Here is a 20707-nt window from a genome sequence, read left to right as displayed (position 1 = left end):
CCGAACGCTGAATAAGACATTTTCAGGCGACCAAAAATGTTCTAATTAACTTTGTTGAACTGAAAACACACTGTGAAAGGATTAAAGTTCTAAGACGAAAACACGGACAACTCCCAGACCGGACAACGCCGTGGTAGCGACCTGTCAATCACAAGGTAACCCCGCCCTAAAGCATCCCCTGCTTTATGGTCTATTTGACTCTAAATGGGACCATAATTTACTAAATGAACATCATGCTGTATTGAAGAAGACTTGAAACATATCCTTTAAAAATAAATTGTATTTGTATGTGATGAGTGTGTGCTGCCTCCACAAGGGAAGTTCCTAATGGAAAAAATAAAGTTCTTTGAATTTAAATTAATTTGCTAAATAGGTTTTATATTTTCTATTCTATATACTCAACATAAATATAACATATATTTCTTTACTCTTTTTTTTTTTGGACAATGATTTTCTTCTGCGTATGTAAATCTGTTTTTACATCCACTTTAAAATGTACCAGGCAAATTAATTATAATTACATATTGTACACTGAGAATTCAACCTGTCACTGTAACTGGTCCTCATCAGTAATATTATATAACTTCTCACTTGTGGTTCCTCAGCAAATAGTGTGGAGTGAAAACGGTGGCGTGAGGACCGCGGGCTGCCGGTCTGATAATGGCGTCTACACTTCATTTTTAATTAAGCCCTGAAGGAGAATCCAGGCTCCTTATCATTAAAGAGCTACGCCTCCTTTAAATCTGGGATTGGTACGAGTTCCTGTTTCAAACTGTACTTTTCCTTCATCTCTAGCTCCACCGCTGCTCCGCTATTATCAGACAGGAGCTGTTTGTACTGGTACTGTATTTGATCTGAACCTCAGTGGAGACAGTTCAGTTGTCCATCAGCATTTGAGAAAGCTGTTGACGCCTTTTAAACCTCTTTTCCTGTTTTTCTGAAGTATAATCACTTCTCTTCCAGAGGCACTTTGTGTTATTCTGCTGAGTATAAAACTTCCCAGTTTAATAAAGCAGATGCTTCACAGAGACCTTGGAGCAGAATGGACAGGACGGTCCACGCCACACCAATGTGATGCGAATTTATATCATCATAACTGATCCTGTTATGTTTTAAAGAGCTCCCTGTTTATTTTACTGTAAAGCCGGGTTTCCACCAAAAGTTCCTGGTACTTTTAGTCCCCGGAGCTACTTTTCAGGGAACTAAAAGGTTCCTTCAGCCCACTGTTGTCTGCATTTCCACCGCGGACCTGTGAAGATCAGGCAAATTAGTCTGCTGACGTATGAAAAAGCACCACACACTTACGGGTGTGCAGGCGGGTGTATATTCTCTGTTATATATTTTATAATTGTCTCATATTTATCGAACAATTTGCTATTGTTGCTGCTATATTTATATGTTTATAAGGATGATTGTATTTAATTCATTATTGTTATTCAATTGATTGAGAGATCGATCGATTGTCTATTATACAAGGATGAGAGAGTAACAAACAGGAACAAAGAATCTCACTGCCACTGCCACTAAACTTGAACTTGAACTTGAAACCGGCAGCTTTTAGGACCCGGGGGCGACACGTGACGTACGACAACAACAGGAAGCCGGAGCTCACGTTGCTGGTAGGTGTGTGTTAGCATCTGTTAGCATCTGTAGCTTTAGCTTCAGTTTCTCAGGTAAAGTTGTGATATTAAACTGAAGTAAAGAGACTTCCAGCTTCTGTCCTGCATGTTTCACTGACCCGCTGTCAACGACATCTTGTTGTGTGAGCGACATTGTTTGTTAAAGTTAACCGGCCGGTTAGCTGTTAGCTGTTAGCTGTTAGCTGCTAGCTGTTAGCTGTTAGCTGCTAGCTGTTAGCTGTTAGCACACACAGGTGAAGCTGCAGCAGCAGAGCGACTGACTGACTGACTGACTGACTGACTGACTGACTGACAGCAGCAGGTTACAGCAGTTTAAAGGTGGAAAACAGAGATTGTTTGAGGGTAGATGTTGTTAAAGTGGAGGTGAGGAGACTGGTTCAGAGTCTGTTCTGTCTGTGAGGAGAAGTTTGTTGTTGCTGCAGAGAATCAGTGACTGACTGAGAGCAGAGGTGGAAAGTCACTAAAGGGCATTTACTCAACTATTTTAGGCTACTGAGGTACTAGACTTCACTTTAGTATTTCCATTTTCTGCTACTTTATACCTTTACTTAACATAAAGTTATTTTCAGATTCAGAGTATTAAAACAAAATATAATCAACTAATAAACAATGATATATTTTATCTACTCAGCTGTATTTAAAGTAATTAAAAGTAGCTCTACTTTTACCAGCTGCAACATTAAAGTGATGAACACATTGATGCATCAATCATTATAATGCAAAGTAATATAAATTGTTCTGAAATGAGCCATTCTGCATACTGAGTTATTTTACTTTTGGTACTTTAAAGGGACTATTTGTAACTTTAAGAAATGCTTGTTAACAGCGACACCTGTGGCCGTTAAGTCAACGAAAGTCAGCGTCTAAAAAGTTGCTCGCTCTAAATAGACACGAACGAGCATCGCTCAAAACAGTGAGGCGACACACGTCAGCTAAAACCACAATATCGCTCTATACTTCACTTGCTTGGCAGTAATGTTAGATGACCAGACGGAGGTCTCCCCATGAATCACTGCTGATCCTAGTGTTGGCTGAAGCAGGAAGAGAAACAATATCGTCTCCGACCGTTTGCCGGTGATAACGTTTCTCGTTGCGGAGCCCCGTCACTTCACAAGACACGGGAAACCTCTGTTGGTCTGGAGGAACTGCAGCATTTATTTCTGCACAAACGTCCACTGTACATTCACTAGATATTCTCAGAGCTACGAAATCCCGACCCGGTAGATTTATACCTGTAAGAAGTTACAAACAGTCCCTTTAAGTATATTTTGATGCTAATACTTTAGTCCTTTTACTTGTACAGTACTCAAGTTTCATGTTACTTTATACTTCTACTCTCCCAGATTTGGGAGGAAAACTACTTCACTATATTTATCCGACAGCCATATTTACATTACAGTAGGGCTGAAACAATTACTCATTCAACAGATAATTATCATTTTGATAATTGATTCATGGTTAAAGGAATTTTTCAAGCAAAAATGTGCCAAACATTTGAAAGTTGTCAAATGTGAGGATTTGCTGCTTTTCTCTGTTTTATATTATAAAGTGGCTTTGGACTGTTGGTGGTATAAAACAAGACATTTGAAGATGTAAACTTGGGCTGCATGTAGGAAAATGTGCTCGACGGATTTTACTGTTTTCTGATGTTTATAGACCAAATGATGAATCGATTAATAGAAAAAAATAACTAGCAGATTAATTTCATACACTTCTATTGTTTTTGCTTGTGACCCCTCACAAAAAAAATTCTATTGAGGCTCTTTGTAGTGTTTCAGATGTTTGAGATTTCCTCCTCTAAACTTATTAAATGGTTTAATTTAAATAACTGTGCGATGTTTAATGTAATTCCAGAATCAATATGTTTGTTTCATTTGAGTCTATGCCGAGGTAGAAGGAAGTTACCGCTTTTATTGTTGTAGTCAGTAATCTCACAGCTGGAAGCTTCTGGGTTTGTTCTCTGTAGATTTGTCCAGGTTTCTGCTCACTGTGAATGTGTGCAGGTGGTCCTCACCTTCGGTTATATCGAGTCACAGCGGCGAGCATTAGTTTCTCTAACAGAAAAATACCCAGCCATGTTTGAAAAACCCACACGTTCACTGAACAACATTTACTGCTGTTCTGAAGGTTTTCCCAGAGTCCTCAAACACTCAGACGAACCAGCTCGATGGAAAACTATTCATGTTGTCTTCATGCTGCATGATAAAGAAGACTATTGAGGGGAGACACTACAGGTGAATACTGTAGAAAATTAACTAGATATCACCATGAAACTTCCCCTTTTGATTACACAGAACAGAACACAATTACCTTTTGTATTACAAGTTTTTTTAAAATGTGTTTAAATATGCAAATGATGCATTAGTTTATCAAATATGTACTAATGTGTAGAGGCTGTTCTCGACTAAAGAAATTCTTAATCGACTAATCGACTGATCGATTAGTTGATTTAATCGACAGATCTGTAAAACTGAGAAAGAATCACACAAAAGCACCACTTTAACTCTGGTGTTTACCTGAGATGTGCTCATTAGTTTCTTTGAAATAAGTCATTCAGCATGACAAAAGCATAAAAAACGACTAATCAGCTAAAGAAATCTAAATCGACTAAGACCAAAATAACCTATTTTAACTAATTGACTAAGAGGGGGCTGCCCTACTCATCTGCATATACATTTCCAGAACCCAAATTCTTGTTTCATTTTGTTGACATATTAGAGTCAAAAGTTTTTACTGAGGGGGTTTTGGATATCTCGTTTTAATCACTCCATGAATCAGAAAATACTGTCAACAGCCATAAAAAAATCTCATTATCTCCATGTTGTTATAAACACGATGTATAAATCAGGCTATGAATGATATATCAACAAACCCCTCTGTAGAAACCTTCACAATATAGAGAGCAATGAAACTGAAAAGTTTGGTGGATGTAAAACCTGAAGTTGAGATTTCTGGCTCAGAGTCTGAGAATAAGAGAAAACGGCCTTTTAAAGATGTGTATTATCATCAACGGGGTAAATAGATATCACCTTCCCCAACTGATTAAAGCTGTTTTTAAAACATTTCTATTATTCTGGAGGCTATATAACATGATGGAAAATATACTGCAACTTGCTGAATATAGGGAGGGCGTGCTGGGAAACCACAAAGTGGAGAAATCTACAGACACAAATAGACAAAGTAGTAAAATAAACACCTAAATGTGTATTTTGGATGTTTTCTTTCCACTAATCTGAAAGAAGACATGTTAAGCAAAATAGCCCAAAATCTCAAAATTGACCAGAGCATGAAAAAACTACATGTTATTGCCTGGGGTGTCTCCCTTTAACCTATTTCCAAAGTTTAAACCTGGACATGAGCCCAAGAGTAGCCCTGTGTTGTCATGTGTTATCTGGTGTTAAACTGATGGTGGTGAGGAGTCCTGCTGCTCTGTGATGTTTGGCTGCTAAATAGCCTCAGCAGGGAGGAAGACGAAGCGCTCTGGAAACCTCTTGTGGGGAAGAACAAGCCACATTTATATCAGAAACCTCTAACTCAGAGCAGCGTCCCATCCGTTGCTGCCTTCAGTTTTATCTTCTAGTGCAATCAGTTGTGATTTTGCTGTCACGTCTGTTGACAAGTACATTTTGACATCCGGTATTTGCTCCGTTAACAGCACCCTGAACCAGTCATGGGAGAACGATGCTCAGTGGTGGCTCAGCCTGGTTATTTCTCTTTGATCTGTGTGCTGTTGAGAATCTTTCAGCCTGTATGTGTGTCGCAGAGCGGCTGCCTGAGCTAATGGCTGCATCACTGGTGGCCCAAACTGCCCATTAGGCCTCCAAGGTGAGCGGAAGCAGGGATTTCTGTAATGCTTTCCCTGCTGCCGTGGCCTAAAAAGCCACGTCTGATGTTCTGCATGAGAGACAAATCCCATTTGTGTCCCCAGCAGTGGGACTGGATCCTCCCAGCTTACAGTCAACACTGACACCCGTCCAGTAATCACCTTAGTTCTGGCTGAGCGAGCACGGTCATGGCCAACATCGCACGGCGAGGCTCGGCAGTCTGGAGATGAATAAATATTCGCTGATGAGGTTAAAGAGATTATCCAGCCAATGACTTATTTCATATAAGTACCTCATGCAAAGTCAGACCAACTGTCACTCTGACTCACCGAGAGAGAGGACTTTTTGGTGCCCCGTGAGTGGCGGGGGTAGAAGGACAGTGATGTCAGGTGGTCGGTCTGTGAAACACTTTGGTCCAGAACACAAAATCTGGACGACTGCCAGCTACAGTACTATGAAACTTTTTGTGGATGTTCATGGTCGCACGTTGTCGCCCTCAGCTATCGGTTATATTAGTAATCAAGTATTCTACCGATTTTTTCCAATGATTAATCGAGTAATCGGATAAAAAATACTTTTGCTTAATTAAAGAGCAATAGTGAATATTAGGGCTATCAATCGATTAGAATGATTACATGATTGTCCGTAGTTAATCACAATAAATCACACATTTTTTATCCCTTCAAAATGTACCTTAAAGGGAGATTTGTCAAGTATTTAATACTCTTATCAACATGGGAGTGGACAAATATGCTGCTTTATGCAAATGTATGTATATATTTATTATTTGAAATCAATTAACAACACAAAACAATGACAAATATTGTCCAGAAACCCTCACAGGTACTGCATTTAGCATAAAAAATATGCTCAAATTATAACATGGCAAACTGCAGCCCAACAGGCAACAACAGCTGTCAGTGTGCTGACTTGACTATGACTTGCCTCAAACTGCATGTGATTTAACCCGCACACATTTAATCTATTTGATTCGTGTACATAGACACAAATTTCCCTCTTTTTTTCGTGACACTCAGGACACATTTTTTGTGCGTTTTCCTATGAATGTCCAGCAACACGTGACACACGTGTCAATTTCCGCTCCAGTTTTTTCAAAATAAAACTACTTAGTTAGGTTTAGGAATAGATTGACTGGGTTATGTTTAGGCAAAAAAAGACTAGGTTAGGTTTAGGAAAAGATTGTGGTTTGGGTTCAAATATCTCCGGAAGTGCTGTAACTTGAGTACGGAAGTTACGTGACAAATAAATCAAATTTGACTTCTGGTTTCACACGGGATACGAACCGCGGTCTCCTGGTGAAAGTCTGGTGTTTTTTGACCCACCCATCCACCCCGACCTCCTCGCTGTGTGGCGTTCGCTGCTCTTTATACTTCCCGGTTCACAATTAAGTGGATTACATACAAATTGGTTTTGTGCTGACCATAACGAAAAAAATGTGACATTTGTGTCTACGTACACGAATCAGTACATTCAATTTCGTGACCATTTCACGAACTGCAGTGCGACTGGGTAGGGTTTGCAGAACGCTGCAGCCTGTACAGGACTCTATCAGGGCCTTCCTCTGCACCATTTCCTCCAAGTGCTGTGCGTTCGAGCCCGGCCATGGAGCCGTTAGACCTCCATCTGCAGACGCCTCTTGTCCTAAATGAAGCACTCATCAGGAAAAAATCAATCTGCTGCCGCCGCTGGTCCTTTTAATGGAAAAGAAAACCCCGTCCTTTTCATATTGATGATGGGATTCTGTAATTAGAGCTTCAGTTGTTCGGAAACACAAAGAGGACCGAGTTGTTTATCTTGGAAGTCAGTTCTGTTCTCTGTGATGCTGTTGAGCCTCCGAGACAAATAAGATGTGCCGACTTTTATCTGGATAAAAGCTCTGCAGAGGAGGCAGCGGCTGAACTCTGGTCTGGACGCAGAGGACTGTCCTGCTGGTAATTCTGGGTAATCTGAAGGAAAGGTCTCTGTGATATGAAGAGGGACAGTCCTCTTCAGTGGCCACCTCGTACTCATCGAAGCAGGTGGAGGTGAACTTTGGGTCGCGGTCAGACTGTGACATTTACTGAACATCCTGGAGCTCTGGCCTTTTACATCCTCCTCAGCACGAAGGAGCTTCTCGTCTGTCCAAGACTTCCACCGTGAGACGGTGACTCTTTGCTCGTCTTTCACTGGTTTACAGCCCTTTCCATGTTGGCAGATATTTCACATTTGTCCCTTTTATTGTGTGTCTTCCATGGAAACCCATTTCTGCCAGGAACAGAAAAAAAGACAGATGAAAGATGTATTAATAATAAAAATACTACGGCTGCACAGTTAATCAGATTTTTATGAAAATCATAATATAACCTATACTGCAATTTTAAAATCACAAGATGAGGAGGAAATCACAGAGATACCGCAGAGATGTCCTGGCCTACACATCATATTTTACAGACATATTTGTTTGGTACAGATCCCTGCAAAAATTAAACCATAATCAATTCAATATGTTTTCAATGGAAATGAGAATATTGATGTAAACATTATATGGGTGGGGAAAAAAAATTATTCACCCATGTATTTGCTTAATTTGAGTCTATGTGGAGGTAGAAGGAAGTTACCGCTTTAATTGTTGTAGTCTGAGTAACGTGACGTCATATCCGTTCCGTATCCGTCAACCAAAACAAACCACAGCGAGCCGAAATGACAAAGCAGAGAGGTCCGCGTGGATACCACCTGCACCCTCACATGTTAAATCCAAAGTGGTAAACACTACACATCCAGTAAAGTATGGAAACACTTTGGGTTTCACACATTGCAGGAAGAGCAGAGCTAGTCATCATGGCTAAAGCTGCATGCTAACTCTGTCATGGACAGGAAACGTTGTCGTATTGCGGTAACTTGAGGTCAAGCCGGCCGTCTCTCTCATCTCCGTGGTCAAATGGGCCGACGCAACAACTGTAGAGCACCCATATACTGACATTTATCTTAAATGCCTTCAAACGGCCCCGATGGAGCTGACCATGGATGTATAAAGAGAACGGAGCTGACGGGAGAGCTAGCGACCACCTTGGAGAAGTTAGAGGAAGTATACACGTGGGACTACGTCTGGTTTTCAAAATAAGGTGTTGACAAAGGTAACTGTAGATAAAAAATATATATATGTAAATAAGATTGATGGATTATATTCACCAGAAGTATAAAACATTACATGTCCCTTATAAATTAAAAAGAAAATACCACTAATTTGTGAGGGAAATATCTTTATTCTTTGATTTTTGAGTTGCTGGAAAAAAAAGTAATAAATAATTCCTGACAATGACTGATATATTTGACTTCAGGACATCTCTGACTACATACATGCTGAAAATCAAACATTTTTACTGGATTAATTTAAGTATTTTCCAAAGTAAAAGTTCCTTGAAGTGTATGATTAAACTTTTTCCCCGTGGTCTAGTGATAAAAAGTAAAAAAAAATCGCAATAAATTGTAATATCGGATCGCATTACTTAAAAATCACAATACATATCGAATCGCTACCCAAGTATCGTGATACTATGGAATCAGGAGATAGGTGTATCGTCGCCCCCCTAGTTGGCGATATATATTCATTTACTACATCCCACGTAGAAGAAACTGCAATACATTGAGTATATTTGATATATCGCCCACCCCTACCTCACATTATCAACTCTGCAATGCTCACTAAATTTGGCAATCTTCTCTAAACATCCCACGTTACCTGAACACATCATAAGAGTCTCTGCAGCTCCAGGGGAACCAAACCAGATGTATATCAACCTGAAACCAGAGGGAGGGCTTCATTATATGTATGATATTACAGATGTAATCAGCACAGCTGCTGTCCTCCCTCCTCAGGAACATCAGATTACTTCTTTGTTGTCGACTCAACAAGCTGACTGACGTTATTATTATTATTATTATTATATGAGCATATGAATCCCAAATAAATAAACCTGACAGGAAATACATGAAACAAACAAAAGACATGCACCCAGAGAGTGAGGTTTTTATAAATGAGATATCAACCTCTGTAAACCACACTCCACTGCATTCATATGAAATTGTTCCTTCATTAAAACTCTAATTAGTCAGACAGTGACTTGACCACAGCGGTGTCAGTGGCCCTCTTCCTCACCCTCCTCTTCCTCTCAGCCACAGCTCTCACTCTCTTAAGTCTCCATCAAACTTATTTGTGGGTCAGGGCTTTTGTCCAACTCCCCGTCTGTCTCCCCTGCAAAGCCCAGAACTGCTGCCGAGGCAGAAGTGGAGCTGGTTTGGGGGGAAATCTCGCCGCGGCCGGCTGTAATCAGCATCCCCGCTGCCTTGCTGCATCCTCCCCTGTGGATTTATCGGTCTGGAAAAGCTTTGGAACGCCAACATTAGTCACCGGCTGAGATGGACTCCAGCCCAGAGACCCAGAAATTCAATTCTAGCAATCGGAGCAAAAGCACACCACAATGTCTCCGCTTGATAGTGGCTGATTTGCTGACCTGAGGTCTGCTCCGGGGCTCTCCGTTCACTGAATTTGATATTTATACCTTCTGTATCGGGCTCATCTGAATAAATTGGAAATGGTTAGTGGAATTGGGTTTGTTGAACTCCTGACGGATCTCCGAGGAGCTGCTTTTAGACGTGAAGAGGCCTGCTCGTCCTGAGCCGACACGGAGCGCTGCGCTCTGACTTCAGTCTGCTCTTTTATGGTGCTGATATAAAAGCAGGAGCTCTTATTTCCACTGCTGTCGCAGTCTAATAACCCCCTATAAGTGTTTGTTTATGATAACCTGTCTAGTCTATTGCCACAGCTTGTTACAGAGCTGCTTCTGCATATTGGGCGCCGGCATGAATACCAATGCAGAGAGAGAGATGTGCTGCATTAACTCGTTTGTCACTATGTCGACAATATTAATGCCTTTTCTGCAGACTTGATAAAGACCGTTCCCCCAGCGGAGCTCACTTTAATGTGCTGGAGTGCAGTTGTCACCGCGTCATAAACAAAGCCGCAGAGGGGCAGGCGGATGATATAGAGACTGTAGTACCACAACCTGCATGACGGTCAGACCACTAAACACAGAGCAGTATTTCTATAGAGGCCCTCTATTATCTCTCATTCTTATTCTCTTCATGCTTTCCTTCCTTCAGGTTTGCCGTCTAGACCTCATCATTTTCTTACTTTTCTTTTCTGCATTAATGAGTTTTGATACAATAGGAGCCGAGTTGCTCTTCCTCCTCACGCTCCACTTTAGCACAAACTAATGGAAAACAAAGTCACATTTAGGCTTTTGTTTTGGTGAGACAGCGACCGACAACAAGTGAAGAAGTTTCTAAAGTCACAAGGAAATAGAGTGCAGCAGGGATGATGGATTTTTGTAGGACAACCAGGAAGTTAGCATCGCCCTGGTTCCCTCCACTAAAAGCCGATGGCATTGTTCCCAAAAAAATCGACGATCCGGCTTTTGATTTCAATGGTCGGGATCGGACACTAATTTCGATCGATTTCTGATTTAGAATTGAAATCGTGACACCCCTTATATCCACAAAACAACACCACTTTTATGATTTTCCAGACGAGGGAACAGGAAGTGATAAAATGCAGGACTCATTCCTGTAGCTGCACACGTGTTTGATATTTTTCAGTAATTCAAAAAGGTCTGGTGTTATTGACGTCCGTATCCGTGGTTGGAAAAACAACCGAGCCAATCGGAGCTCAGGAGGCCAGTAAAACGAAAAGATCTGTGAGAAATGTCAACAAGCGTGTTTCAGTGGTCTTTTTTTGGCATTTGTATGCCTTCATTAGAGCGCCAACAGTAGAGAGATGACAGGAAGAATTAAGAGAAATGGGATCATTGACTGTATATAAGAAGGATGTAGTCACCGTGACGTCACCCATTGGTTTGTGGTATACAGTTTTGAAGCCTCGAGTTCGGCATTTGGGCCGTCATCATCTTGGTTTATGGTCATCGCCATATTGGTCTTTGGCCGTCTTCATCTAGTTTTGGCAGTGTTCATCTTGGTTTTTGGCTGTCTCCCTCTTGGTTTATAAAACACTAAGACATTTTCAGGCAACCAAAATGTTATAATTAACTTTGATGAAGTGAAAACACACTGTGAAAAGGTTAAAGCTGTAAGACGAAAACACGGACAACTCCCAGACTGGACAACGCTGTGGTAGCGACCTGTCAATCACAAGGTAGCCCCGCCCTAAAGCATCCCCTGCTTTATGGTCTATTTGACTCTAAATGGGACCATAATTTACTAAATGAACATTATGCTGTATTGAAGAAGACATGAAACTAGTGATTGAGACCATAAACTCATGTTTACAATGTTTACTGAGGTAATAAATCAAGTGAGAAGTAGGCTCATTTTCTCATAGACTTCTTTTAGCAACCAGAGGAGTCTCTGTTGGCTGCTAGAAAGAATGCAGGTTTCAACATTGGCTTCAATTTTCAGAACCAGAGGTTGGGAAATGACAGGGAATAACCTGGTCAGACCTGAACCGGGTATGCTGCGGCCCATGGTATCTTTTTGTGTCTTGTTGCTAGGCAACCACCGAATGAGTGCTAACATTAGCTTCACACAAACCGTGAACTGTAGCCTACGCTACCTAATATAGGCTACAGTTTAAATTAATGAAAACAACTCACCCGAAATCTCAAATACCGCACTGATTTGCCTCCTGCTGTGTTGTGTTCAGATCACGGTAACTACGGTTGGTAAAGTCATACATCTCCAGGTATTCAAGTCACCACAATGAGAAAAAAACGCAAACGACATTGAGCGCTTTTCTGCTCTGAGTTGAATTTTTTTCACCTCGAGGCGTTCAGGGCGCTTCTGCTAATAACCGCCAAGCGCTCAGCAACGCAAAAGCAGCGTGTGAAAAAAAACACTTTACTCTCATTGACAACATTTACAAAAAGCCGCCTCAGACTGAGAAAACATGCCGTGTCTGATCAGGGCTTAAAGATAACAATTTGCCAATAACTAGATTGGCTGATTAATTAACCAGTTAATGTTTGGTCAATGGATTAATATGTCAAACATCTGCTGGTTCCAGCATCTAGACTGTTTGGACTTGGATTTTCATTTGTCACATAATTCTAAATTGAATAGTTTTTGTTTTTTAGGGCTTTTGTTCAGATAAAATAAGCAATTTGTAGACATCTTATTGGCTTAAAAACCCACCAGTTAAATGAATGAGAATGGAAATAATAGTTAGTTGTGGCTCTCTCCTGAAGCTCCTGTCAGCTGTCTCACTGTGGCTCCTGAAAGCTGACATAGTGGAGATACAAGTTTCCACCTGACGGCAGTAAAACTCTGCTGTACTGTATTATTGATAAGATGGATTTTTAATTAAAACCCAAGAAAGGAGATGTAGTTTGGGGGTATCCTCCTGTTATGATGTGGACATTTAGCTAACAAGGTGAGGAAGTCATTTTTCATTTCACCGTGACTTTGATGTGGGTCCTGCTGTGTCAGCCACATCGTTTAAATGTGCCGACAGGAAACAAGGTCGGTTTAGTGTGCGAGCGCTGCGGGGCTCCGAGGTGTCGGCGCTGAAACGACTCGACTGTAAAAGTGAGCGGAAACCTTGAAGCTCCACGCGGAGCTTCCTCTGATGATACACTTGTTCTCTGTGAGGGGGATTATGCGGCGGGCTGTATGGAGGTGTAATGGTAATATGTTCATGTCAGGATGGATTGTTATGCTAGAATAGATTTTCTGCTCCGGCGCTGGAGTTCCCTCCCTCCAGCACATGGCGGGTAACTGATGTCTAACAAAGCCCGGCGGAGGCAGATCACTGTGTTTAATAGGACGTAACGTATAGTGAGGCCCTTTGTTTGGGGAGGTTGGAGCACTCTGTGTGGCACTATGTGTGTGTGTATATCTGTGATGTCTACAACCACATGCAGTGTTTTACTGTTAGACATTTAAATCTGCTTAGTGGCACAGCTATCTACTGGTTTCAATTGAGCAACTGCAGGTTCAATGCCTTGCTCAAGGGCACCGGGACTAACCTGATACTGCCTCTTGTCGGTTTGGGTGCTCTCTGTAGGATGGTGTCTGTACTCAGCCAAAGATAATTTATGAGATAACTAGGACTGTCAGTCAATTAAAATATTTAATCACACATTTTTTATCTGTTCAAAATGTACCTTAAAGGGAGATTTGTTTTATACTCTTATCAACATGGGAGTGGACAAATATGCTGCTTTATGCAAATGTATGTATATATTTATTATTGGGAATCAATTAACAACACAAAACAATGACATATATTGTCCAGAAACCCTCACAGGTACTGCATTTAGCATAAAAAATATGCTCAAATCATAACATGGCAAACTGCAGCCCAACAGGCAACAACAGCTGTCAGTGTGTCAGTGTGCTGACTTGACTATGACTTGCCCCAAACTGCATGTGATTATCAGAAAGTGGGCATGTCTGTAAAGGGGAGACTCGTGGGTACACATCGAACCCATTTTCATTCACGTATCTTGAGGTCAGAGGTCAAGGGAACCCTTTGAAAATGACCAAGACAGTTTTTCCTCGCAAAAATTTTGTGCAAGTTTGGAGCGTAAAGAAAGAAAACTTGCAGTTTTTTGAATGCAGTATAAATGTGTTGTTGTCTCCTATTCTAAAATTATATATTTCTGCATACTGGGGTCCCTAAACAGTCTTGAATTACATAAATTGGGTATCACTGTAAAGCTGAGACTCTTGTGGATCCAATGAGCCCAACTGTATTCATGTGTGATGATGTTAGTCCCCATAGTAGACATTTCATAGTAGTGAGAAAATCTTTTGAAACATGACCTCACTGTATAAAATGAGCTGTGGTGACCTCTAGGATAATCACAGCCTCATGAAACTTTACAGCCACAAACTAGAGACCTAGAGCATTCAGAGGATGGATGGCTTTCCTAGCTAGTTTGTCAATAAGGGGGTTTCTGAGCAGTTTACACAACAGAAGTGCTCGCTATCCAATCGGCGAAAAATGCAATTCTTGCAGAAATCTCCAGATGTCAAAAGTTTTTCATACCAAATCACAGCATGGCTTTTTCTATGGTGTTCTTCAAGGTCTTGGTGTCTTAATGTCGTATTTTGGAGGACCTGCTAATCCCCCTAAAGTCCCCCTCTCTCTCTGATTGTGTAAACCGGGTTTCATTTGGGAAGTTTAAGAAATCAGGTTACCACAGAGAGGAAACGGTAACCTTCATGTCATGTTTGCTCATTGGCCCCCAAAGAAATGTCCCTCAGTACAATAAAGTTGAAATTTAAATGTCTTTTATATTGATATTAGCATATTTTGTAGCACTCTATTATCTCTGTTCAGTGATTGGCAGTCATGTTGTGTAGAGACATCACATTATAGGGAGGTGAAATACAGATTAGCTTCTATTTCTCCCTCTTAAAACGCTTGACGGCTGCAGTGATGGAGGCTTTGCTCGACTACAGATGGGAGGGGGGGGAGCGTTGAGGGAGTGCAGCGTGCTTTTGATGATGTTTCATTTGATTGTGATGTGGAGGTAATAGCTGTAGCAGAGTGAGGACAGTGGACGTCCAGACGAGGCTGTTAGCTGTTTGCTGAAGGCAGCGGTGCATGGCTGCTGCTGCTGCCGCTGCTGCCGGCTGGTCAGTCATTTCACGCCTGTCTGGGCTTCCTGGAGCGCGCCGTGAAAAGCAAAGTGGATGAAAAACTCTGTCTGGGGAGAACAGGCTCAGCGTGATGTGTTTTCAGTGTCCAATCACCAAACCTGCAGAGGACATTGACGGGAGGACTCCCCAGTTCCTGCATGTTGTAGTCAATCAGGCTCATGTTGTGATTAAGCTCCAACTTTACATGTGTTAGACTGATATACGGAGCAATATTTTCCTTTTATTGGAGGGGGACGTTGTCCAGTGCAGTATGATGCAGTGTGATTGGTCATATAGGCCTTTATGTTGTAGAAGTGATCAATATCACACTGGCTGTGCATGTGCAGCCTATTCTCATACACTGTTCGTAGCCATACCTACGAAAATCAAAGCACTGTAATTCACATATACCCCACGTGTAGGGAGGAGGTCAGGGTGGATGGGTGGGTCAAAAAACACCAGACTTCCACCAGGAGACCGCTGTTCATGTCCTGTTTGAAACCAGAAGTCAACATTGATTTATTTGTTTATTTATTTAGTTTTTTCTTACCGAACGTTAGCTACAGATAAAGCACTCGCGAGCGCGCGTGACGTTTTCCCGGAAAAACGGGTCCAGGTTCTTCACATTAAAAGCAGTCTACAGGCCGATAGAGGAAACCCAGAAAGTCGCGGAAGGTCTCATTTTTTTAGGTTACAACCTGATCACACATTGGCAATAAAATGATTAAGATTATGTGTGTAAAAACTTACATACAGTCCCTTTTAAAAGTATAGTATAAATAATAAAAAGTGTAAAATAAAAAAGTTTGTTTCATAACAAAATATGAGGTAAAATGATCCCAGTATGTTTTAGTACCATTTTAAGAGTTTTAAGCATATTTGAATGATTATAGGGATGACATCGTGGATCACAATTACTTTGGACAGGATAATCTTGACATGAAATTTTCATTTCGTCCCATGTCTAGCTACATGTCCAAAATTACCCAAAATATTGATACCTTCAGAAATAAGTGTCGGTTCAGCCCTGGTGTGGTCGATTTGGTCTTTTATTTTCATAAAACACACTTTAGCACACATGAATAGATTTCTTATTCTGTTGTGCTGCTATGTGGTTAATAACCCCAGATCATTAATTCAGTGTATTTCACTTGTTTCATACATTCACTTCCACTTGTCGTGTCTTTGACCACGTTTGCTCTGATCTGTTTCCTTTTGTATTTTTCAATTACTCTCCTGCTGCTGCATCGACCAGCCCCCCCCCCCTCCCCCACCACCATCCCCCCTCCGCACACACAGAGATCAATAAAGTTTAATCTAACGTAGTCTAATCTGACCTGAGTGCTGTTTACTTTCCTGTGTGTCGTCATTGGATCTGATGATGATGGTTTCCTGTTTTTTTTTTTAGTTGTTTCCTGTCCAGGTGATGGCTCAGCAGGCGACAGCAGGGCGGCGCTACCTGCGGGCGTTCGTGAGCGGCTTCTTCGTCGCCGTTCCCGTCACTGTCACCGTCCTCGATCGGTTGGCCTACGTGGCGCGAGTGGAGGGAGCGTCGATGCAGGTGAAACATCACAACACATCCACCAATCAGAGTCGGAGAGAACCTTAACACCTCTCCTGTCTTCAGAGACGTCCCCGAGGTCAACAGCAGCGCACGCTGCAGTTTATAGACGTCTAGCTTTACAAACTAGTGATAACGAGGAGGTCAGAGGTCACAGCATCCTGACAACGTGTTGAGTTGTGGGAAATAAAAGGAAGAAGCTGAAAAGCTGTTTTTGTATCTTAAAGCTCCTCATATGTCTCATCTTTTTCCATCATAGTGCTTGAAGCTACTAGAGCCGCTAGGGTTATATGTGTAACTAGGGCTGTCAAAGTTAATTTGATAATAACGCCTTAATAGAAATGCGTTTTAACGGCACTAATTTCTTCTTCATTAATGCAACTTGCGATTTTTAGTTTGTAGCGGGCTCAGCTTTAAAGCTAGAGTGAAGATACTGGTATCATATGAAACTAGAAAAACCCAAATAACGCTCCAAACTTGCGCCAAATTTTGGCGAGGAAAAACTGTCATGACCATTTTCAAAGGGATCCATTGACCTCTGACCTCCAGATATGTGAAAGAAAATGGGTTCTATGGGTACATTTTGATCAGATTAAAACATGTGATTAATTTGCGGTTAATCGCAATTAACTATGGACAACCATGCGATTAATCGTGAGGAAATATTTTATTTGATTGACAGCTCTTGTATTTTGTCATTTAGTTTGGAGGAGTTGTTGAAGTGTAGAGCTGCTAAGGTCAAAGGTCAGAGGGTGTTGTATGCTGTACATATTGTAAAGTTCCTTGATGTAAATATGTGATATTGGGCTATATAAAAAAAATTGATGTGATTTGACGCGTCCAAAGCAAACAGCTGCTTTGTGACTGCATATTAGAAATGCAGAAATAAACTTAATAAATCAGTAATAACAGTTTGAGTCCCGGATGTGGTGAACGAGTTAAGTCCTACCTGCTTTACAGCTGCACACAGAGTCAGCATCCTCTTGTAAAAGTGGTAACCAGGAGTTACAGGTAACTTCATGTCGGAGAAGAATCAACTCCAAACCCTCCATGCTTGGCCTCCTTTTATTCCCATCCAGACAGTAAACAAGCAGCTCTCTGCTCATTGACAGGCAGAGACGTAAAAAGAAAAAAAACAAAACAAAACAAGTGCCTGTTGGGTTTTGACCGAGTTGGTTTCCTGTCGTGCAGCTTATTATCCCCGACGTGTTTTGCATTATGCATAAAACAATCTGCTCTCTATTTTTAATGAGCATGAATATTAAATCTGCATGTTGCTCTTTGGTTGGTGTTGTATATTCATGTAGCTGCGTATGTCGGGTCATGGAGACGACCTCTGCCGGAGCTTCTGAAGACTTTGAAATCAAATCTTCCAAAAGCATTAATGAAATGCCTAAACAGTGTTTTTAAAGCAGAGAACTAAATGAGATGTTTACACTGTGGATGCTTTACACGTAAGAGACAGCGACTCTGTTTCCATGACACAGCTCCTGGGTTCACTCTCAGGTTTCATCGCGGTTAATCTGTTTATGTGAAGCGTTGGATACCCTGTGATTCAGTTTGTCTGACGCATAAACAAACAAGTTAACACAATATTCACGTCCACAGTCAGAAAGTCTGCAAGACGGAATGTAAAAGTTGTTCTTTATTCTCCGTCTGACGGAATAATGTGTTGCTGTTATTAAAAGCTAAAGACACAATGACCCCAGCAGTAGCAGTGCGTCGTCTGCTGCTGGCCGCTATCTTGTTTGCTAGACAATAATATTCCCACAACGCTGGCTGAGGGTACACTGGGTGAAAGATCTTGTGCTCCTGATTACTGCTGTTCAACATGCGTCTGTCTGTTTCGGTCAGGACTCCTCGTTGTGCTGTAAAGTTTCAGATGCAGTGAAAGTGATGCTATGTTTCTTAATTTGAACACAGACAATGCACAAAGAACGTAAACCTTACTGTATATAAAACAAGGGGAGATGTGATGTACCAGGTTTTAGCTATTTGCTATGAGATAACTTCTGTTATGATTTGGTGCTTTATGAATAAAATTTAATTTAATTGTTTTGTCAGACGAGAGAAATTTAGAAAATGTTATGGATATTAGGAGTGAACTATTTGATGGATTGTTGTGAAAGCTGCTACAGATATTCATGTTGCCTAGACGATGAATCCTAATTACCTCGGTGAACCTCTGACTTTTTCTCTAGCGCCACAATGAGGTTGGCATTTTTGTTTTTTTATTAAAATTAGGGCTGTCAAAGTTAAAGGGACTATTTGTAATATTCAGAAATGCTGCTTAACAGCGACACCTGTGGCCTTGAAATCAACGAAAGTCAGCGTCGGGCTCGCGCTTGCTCGCTCTACATAGACATGAACGAGCATCGCTCAAAACAGTGAGGCGACAGACGTCAGCTAAAACCACAATATCACTCTATATTTCAGCTGCTTGGCAGTAATGTTAGCTGACCAGACGAAGGTCTCTCCATGAATCAATGCTGATCCTATCAACGAGTTACGTTATCGCCTCCCGACCGCAGCCGGCAGCCGAAGACACCGGCACCCGGTCGGTAACGAGACGATAACGTAACTCGTTGAGGAGCCCCGTCACTTCACAAGACACGGAAAACCTCTGTTGGTCTGGAGGAGCTGCAGCATTTATTTCTGTACAAACGTCCCCTGTACATTCACTAGATATTCTCAGAGCTAAACTAACTCTTCTGCAGTGTGTAGTGAGCGCGCGTTCACGTCTAGTAGAGGTGGAGCGAGTACGCGAGAACGCGCGCTCTGTCTGAGTGAAGGAGAGCAGGCAGCGGAGACGAGGCTCCGGCCACACGCGCATGTGTGGCGACCCGCTACATTTATACGCTTAAAAAGTTACAAACAGTCCCTTTAATGTGATAACGCAAATTTGTTTTAACGCCACTAATTTCTTTAATGCAACTTGTGATCTTTAGGTTGTAGCGGACTCAGTTTTAAAGCTAGAGTGAAGTTACTGGTATCATATGAGCTAGAAAAACTAAGAAATCCATTGGTACCAACCATGTCATACTAGCTTGTCGGGAAGGAGACTAAATAATCAATAATAATTGTTATGGCTGTCAAAGTTAACCCGATAATAATCCGTTAGCGCAAATTTGTTTTAACACCACTAATTTCTTCAATGCAGTAACGTAATCGATGTTTCGGAGGTTGTAGTGGGCTCAGTTTTAAAGCTAGATACTAAGATACTGGTATCTCATGAAACTAGAAAACCTAAGGAATCTATCGGTACCAACCATGTCATACTAGCTTGTCAGGAAAGAGGCTAAATAACGCTCCAAACGTACGCTAAATTTATGTGAGGAAAAACTGGTCTGGCCGTTTTCTAAATTTTGTTTAATCTGTGTTACGATTATGAGGCGGTCATTGTAAATGTTTCTCCTATGTAAGGGGTTCCTGGCCCCAGAGAGTTAGAGAACTCCTGCTCTAGCAGGACTGTGAAGGTGCTAGAACATGTATAGCTTCAGAGAGGTGCAGCATGTGGCCAGGAGGGGTAGTCAGGTCTTCACTGCCGATAGCAGCTGAGATACTGGGCTTTGGTGCTGATGAGACAACTGAATATGCATACTAGAATCTGGACCAGTTTCCCGGCAACCAGCTGACTGGTCCGGAACACACTGTGACCCTTGTAAAATGGGCAATTATCGTTTTCACATTTCAGTTTTTTGCACTAATGCATGATATAACATGTTAATGAGTGAACCTTTGAGGTGCTGATAGGTGGATCTTGTTACCTTTGGACGGACTTTAAATCACAACCCAGTGACATTATTCTGCAGCTGAAATCAGACCAGTTGGTTGTTTAGAGACGTTTTAGCAGCAGGTTCATCACCGAGCAGCAAGAGACCGAAAACACAGAAACATACACAGCGAGACAGAGAAATGTGTCTCTGTGTGTTTTTTTCCCCTCATCCTTTTTGCAGTGCTTGGGTTGTTGTCATGGAAACAGTGTTTTCTGAGCTCCCCGAGTAACGGATGGTTATGAATATGTA

The 20707-nt window shown here is 41.5% G+C and overlaps 1 protein-coding gene and 1 long non-coding RNA gene across 5 annotated transcripts in view; one reads left to right on the top strand and one right to left on the bottom strand.

Annotated features, from left to right (window-relative positions):
* Positions 1–1528: 1528 nt before the first annotated feature.
* The window catches only part of immp2l (inner mitochondrial membrane peptidase subunit 2), a 144870-nt gene continuing 125691 nt past the window's right edge, over positions 1529–20707 (top strand). Inside the window, exons 1-2 of one of the 4 annotated variants that reach the window (XM_037766437.1) lie at positions 1529–1619; positions 16545–16682. In XM_037766437.1, coding sequence (XP_037622365.1) covers positions 16548–16682 — 135 coding nt within the window. In that variant the 5' untranslated portion in view covers positions 1529–1619; positions 16545–16547. Of the gene's footprint in view, positions 1620–1651; positions 1674–1972; positions 2138–16529; positions 16683–20707 lie in introns of those variants that run through there. The other 3 variants (XM_037766440.1, XM_037766441.1, XM_037766439.1) reach the window with 3 other exon arrangements.
* Positions 6844–20669, bottom strand: LOC119486397. The gene is made up of 3 exons (XR_005206527.1): positions 20450–20669; positions 9204–9262; positions 6844–7729 (listed from the first exon to the last, which is right to left on the bottom strand). It is a non-coding gene; the product is annotated as an uncharacterized LOC119486397 (long non-coding RNA).

Source organism: Sebastes umbrosus, chromosome 4, assembly GCF_015220745.1.
Source record: "Sebastes umbrosus isolate fSebUmb1 chromosome 4, fSebUmb1.pri, whole genome shotgun sequence".
Lineage (NCBI taxonomy): Eukaryota > Metazoa > Chordata > Actinopteri > Perciformes > Sebastidae > Sebastes > Sebastes umbrosus.
The sequence above is the reverse complement of the archived record's forward strand: the minus strand, read 5'-3'. Positions and strand labels throughout refer to the sequence as shown.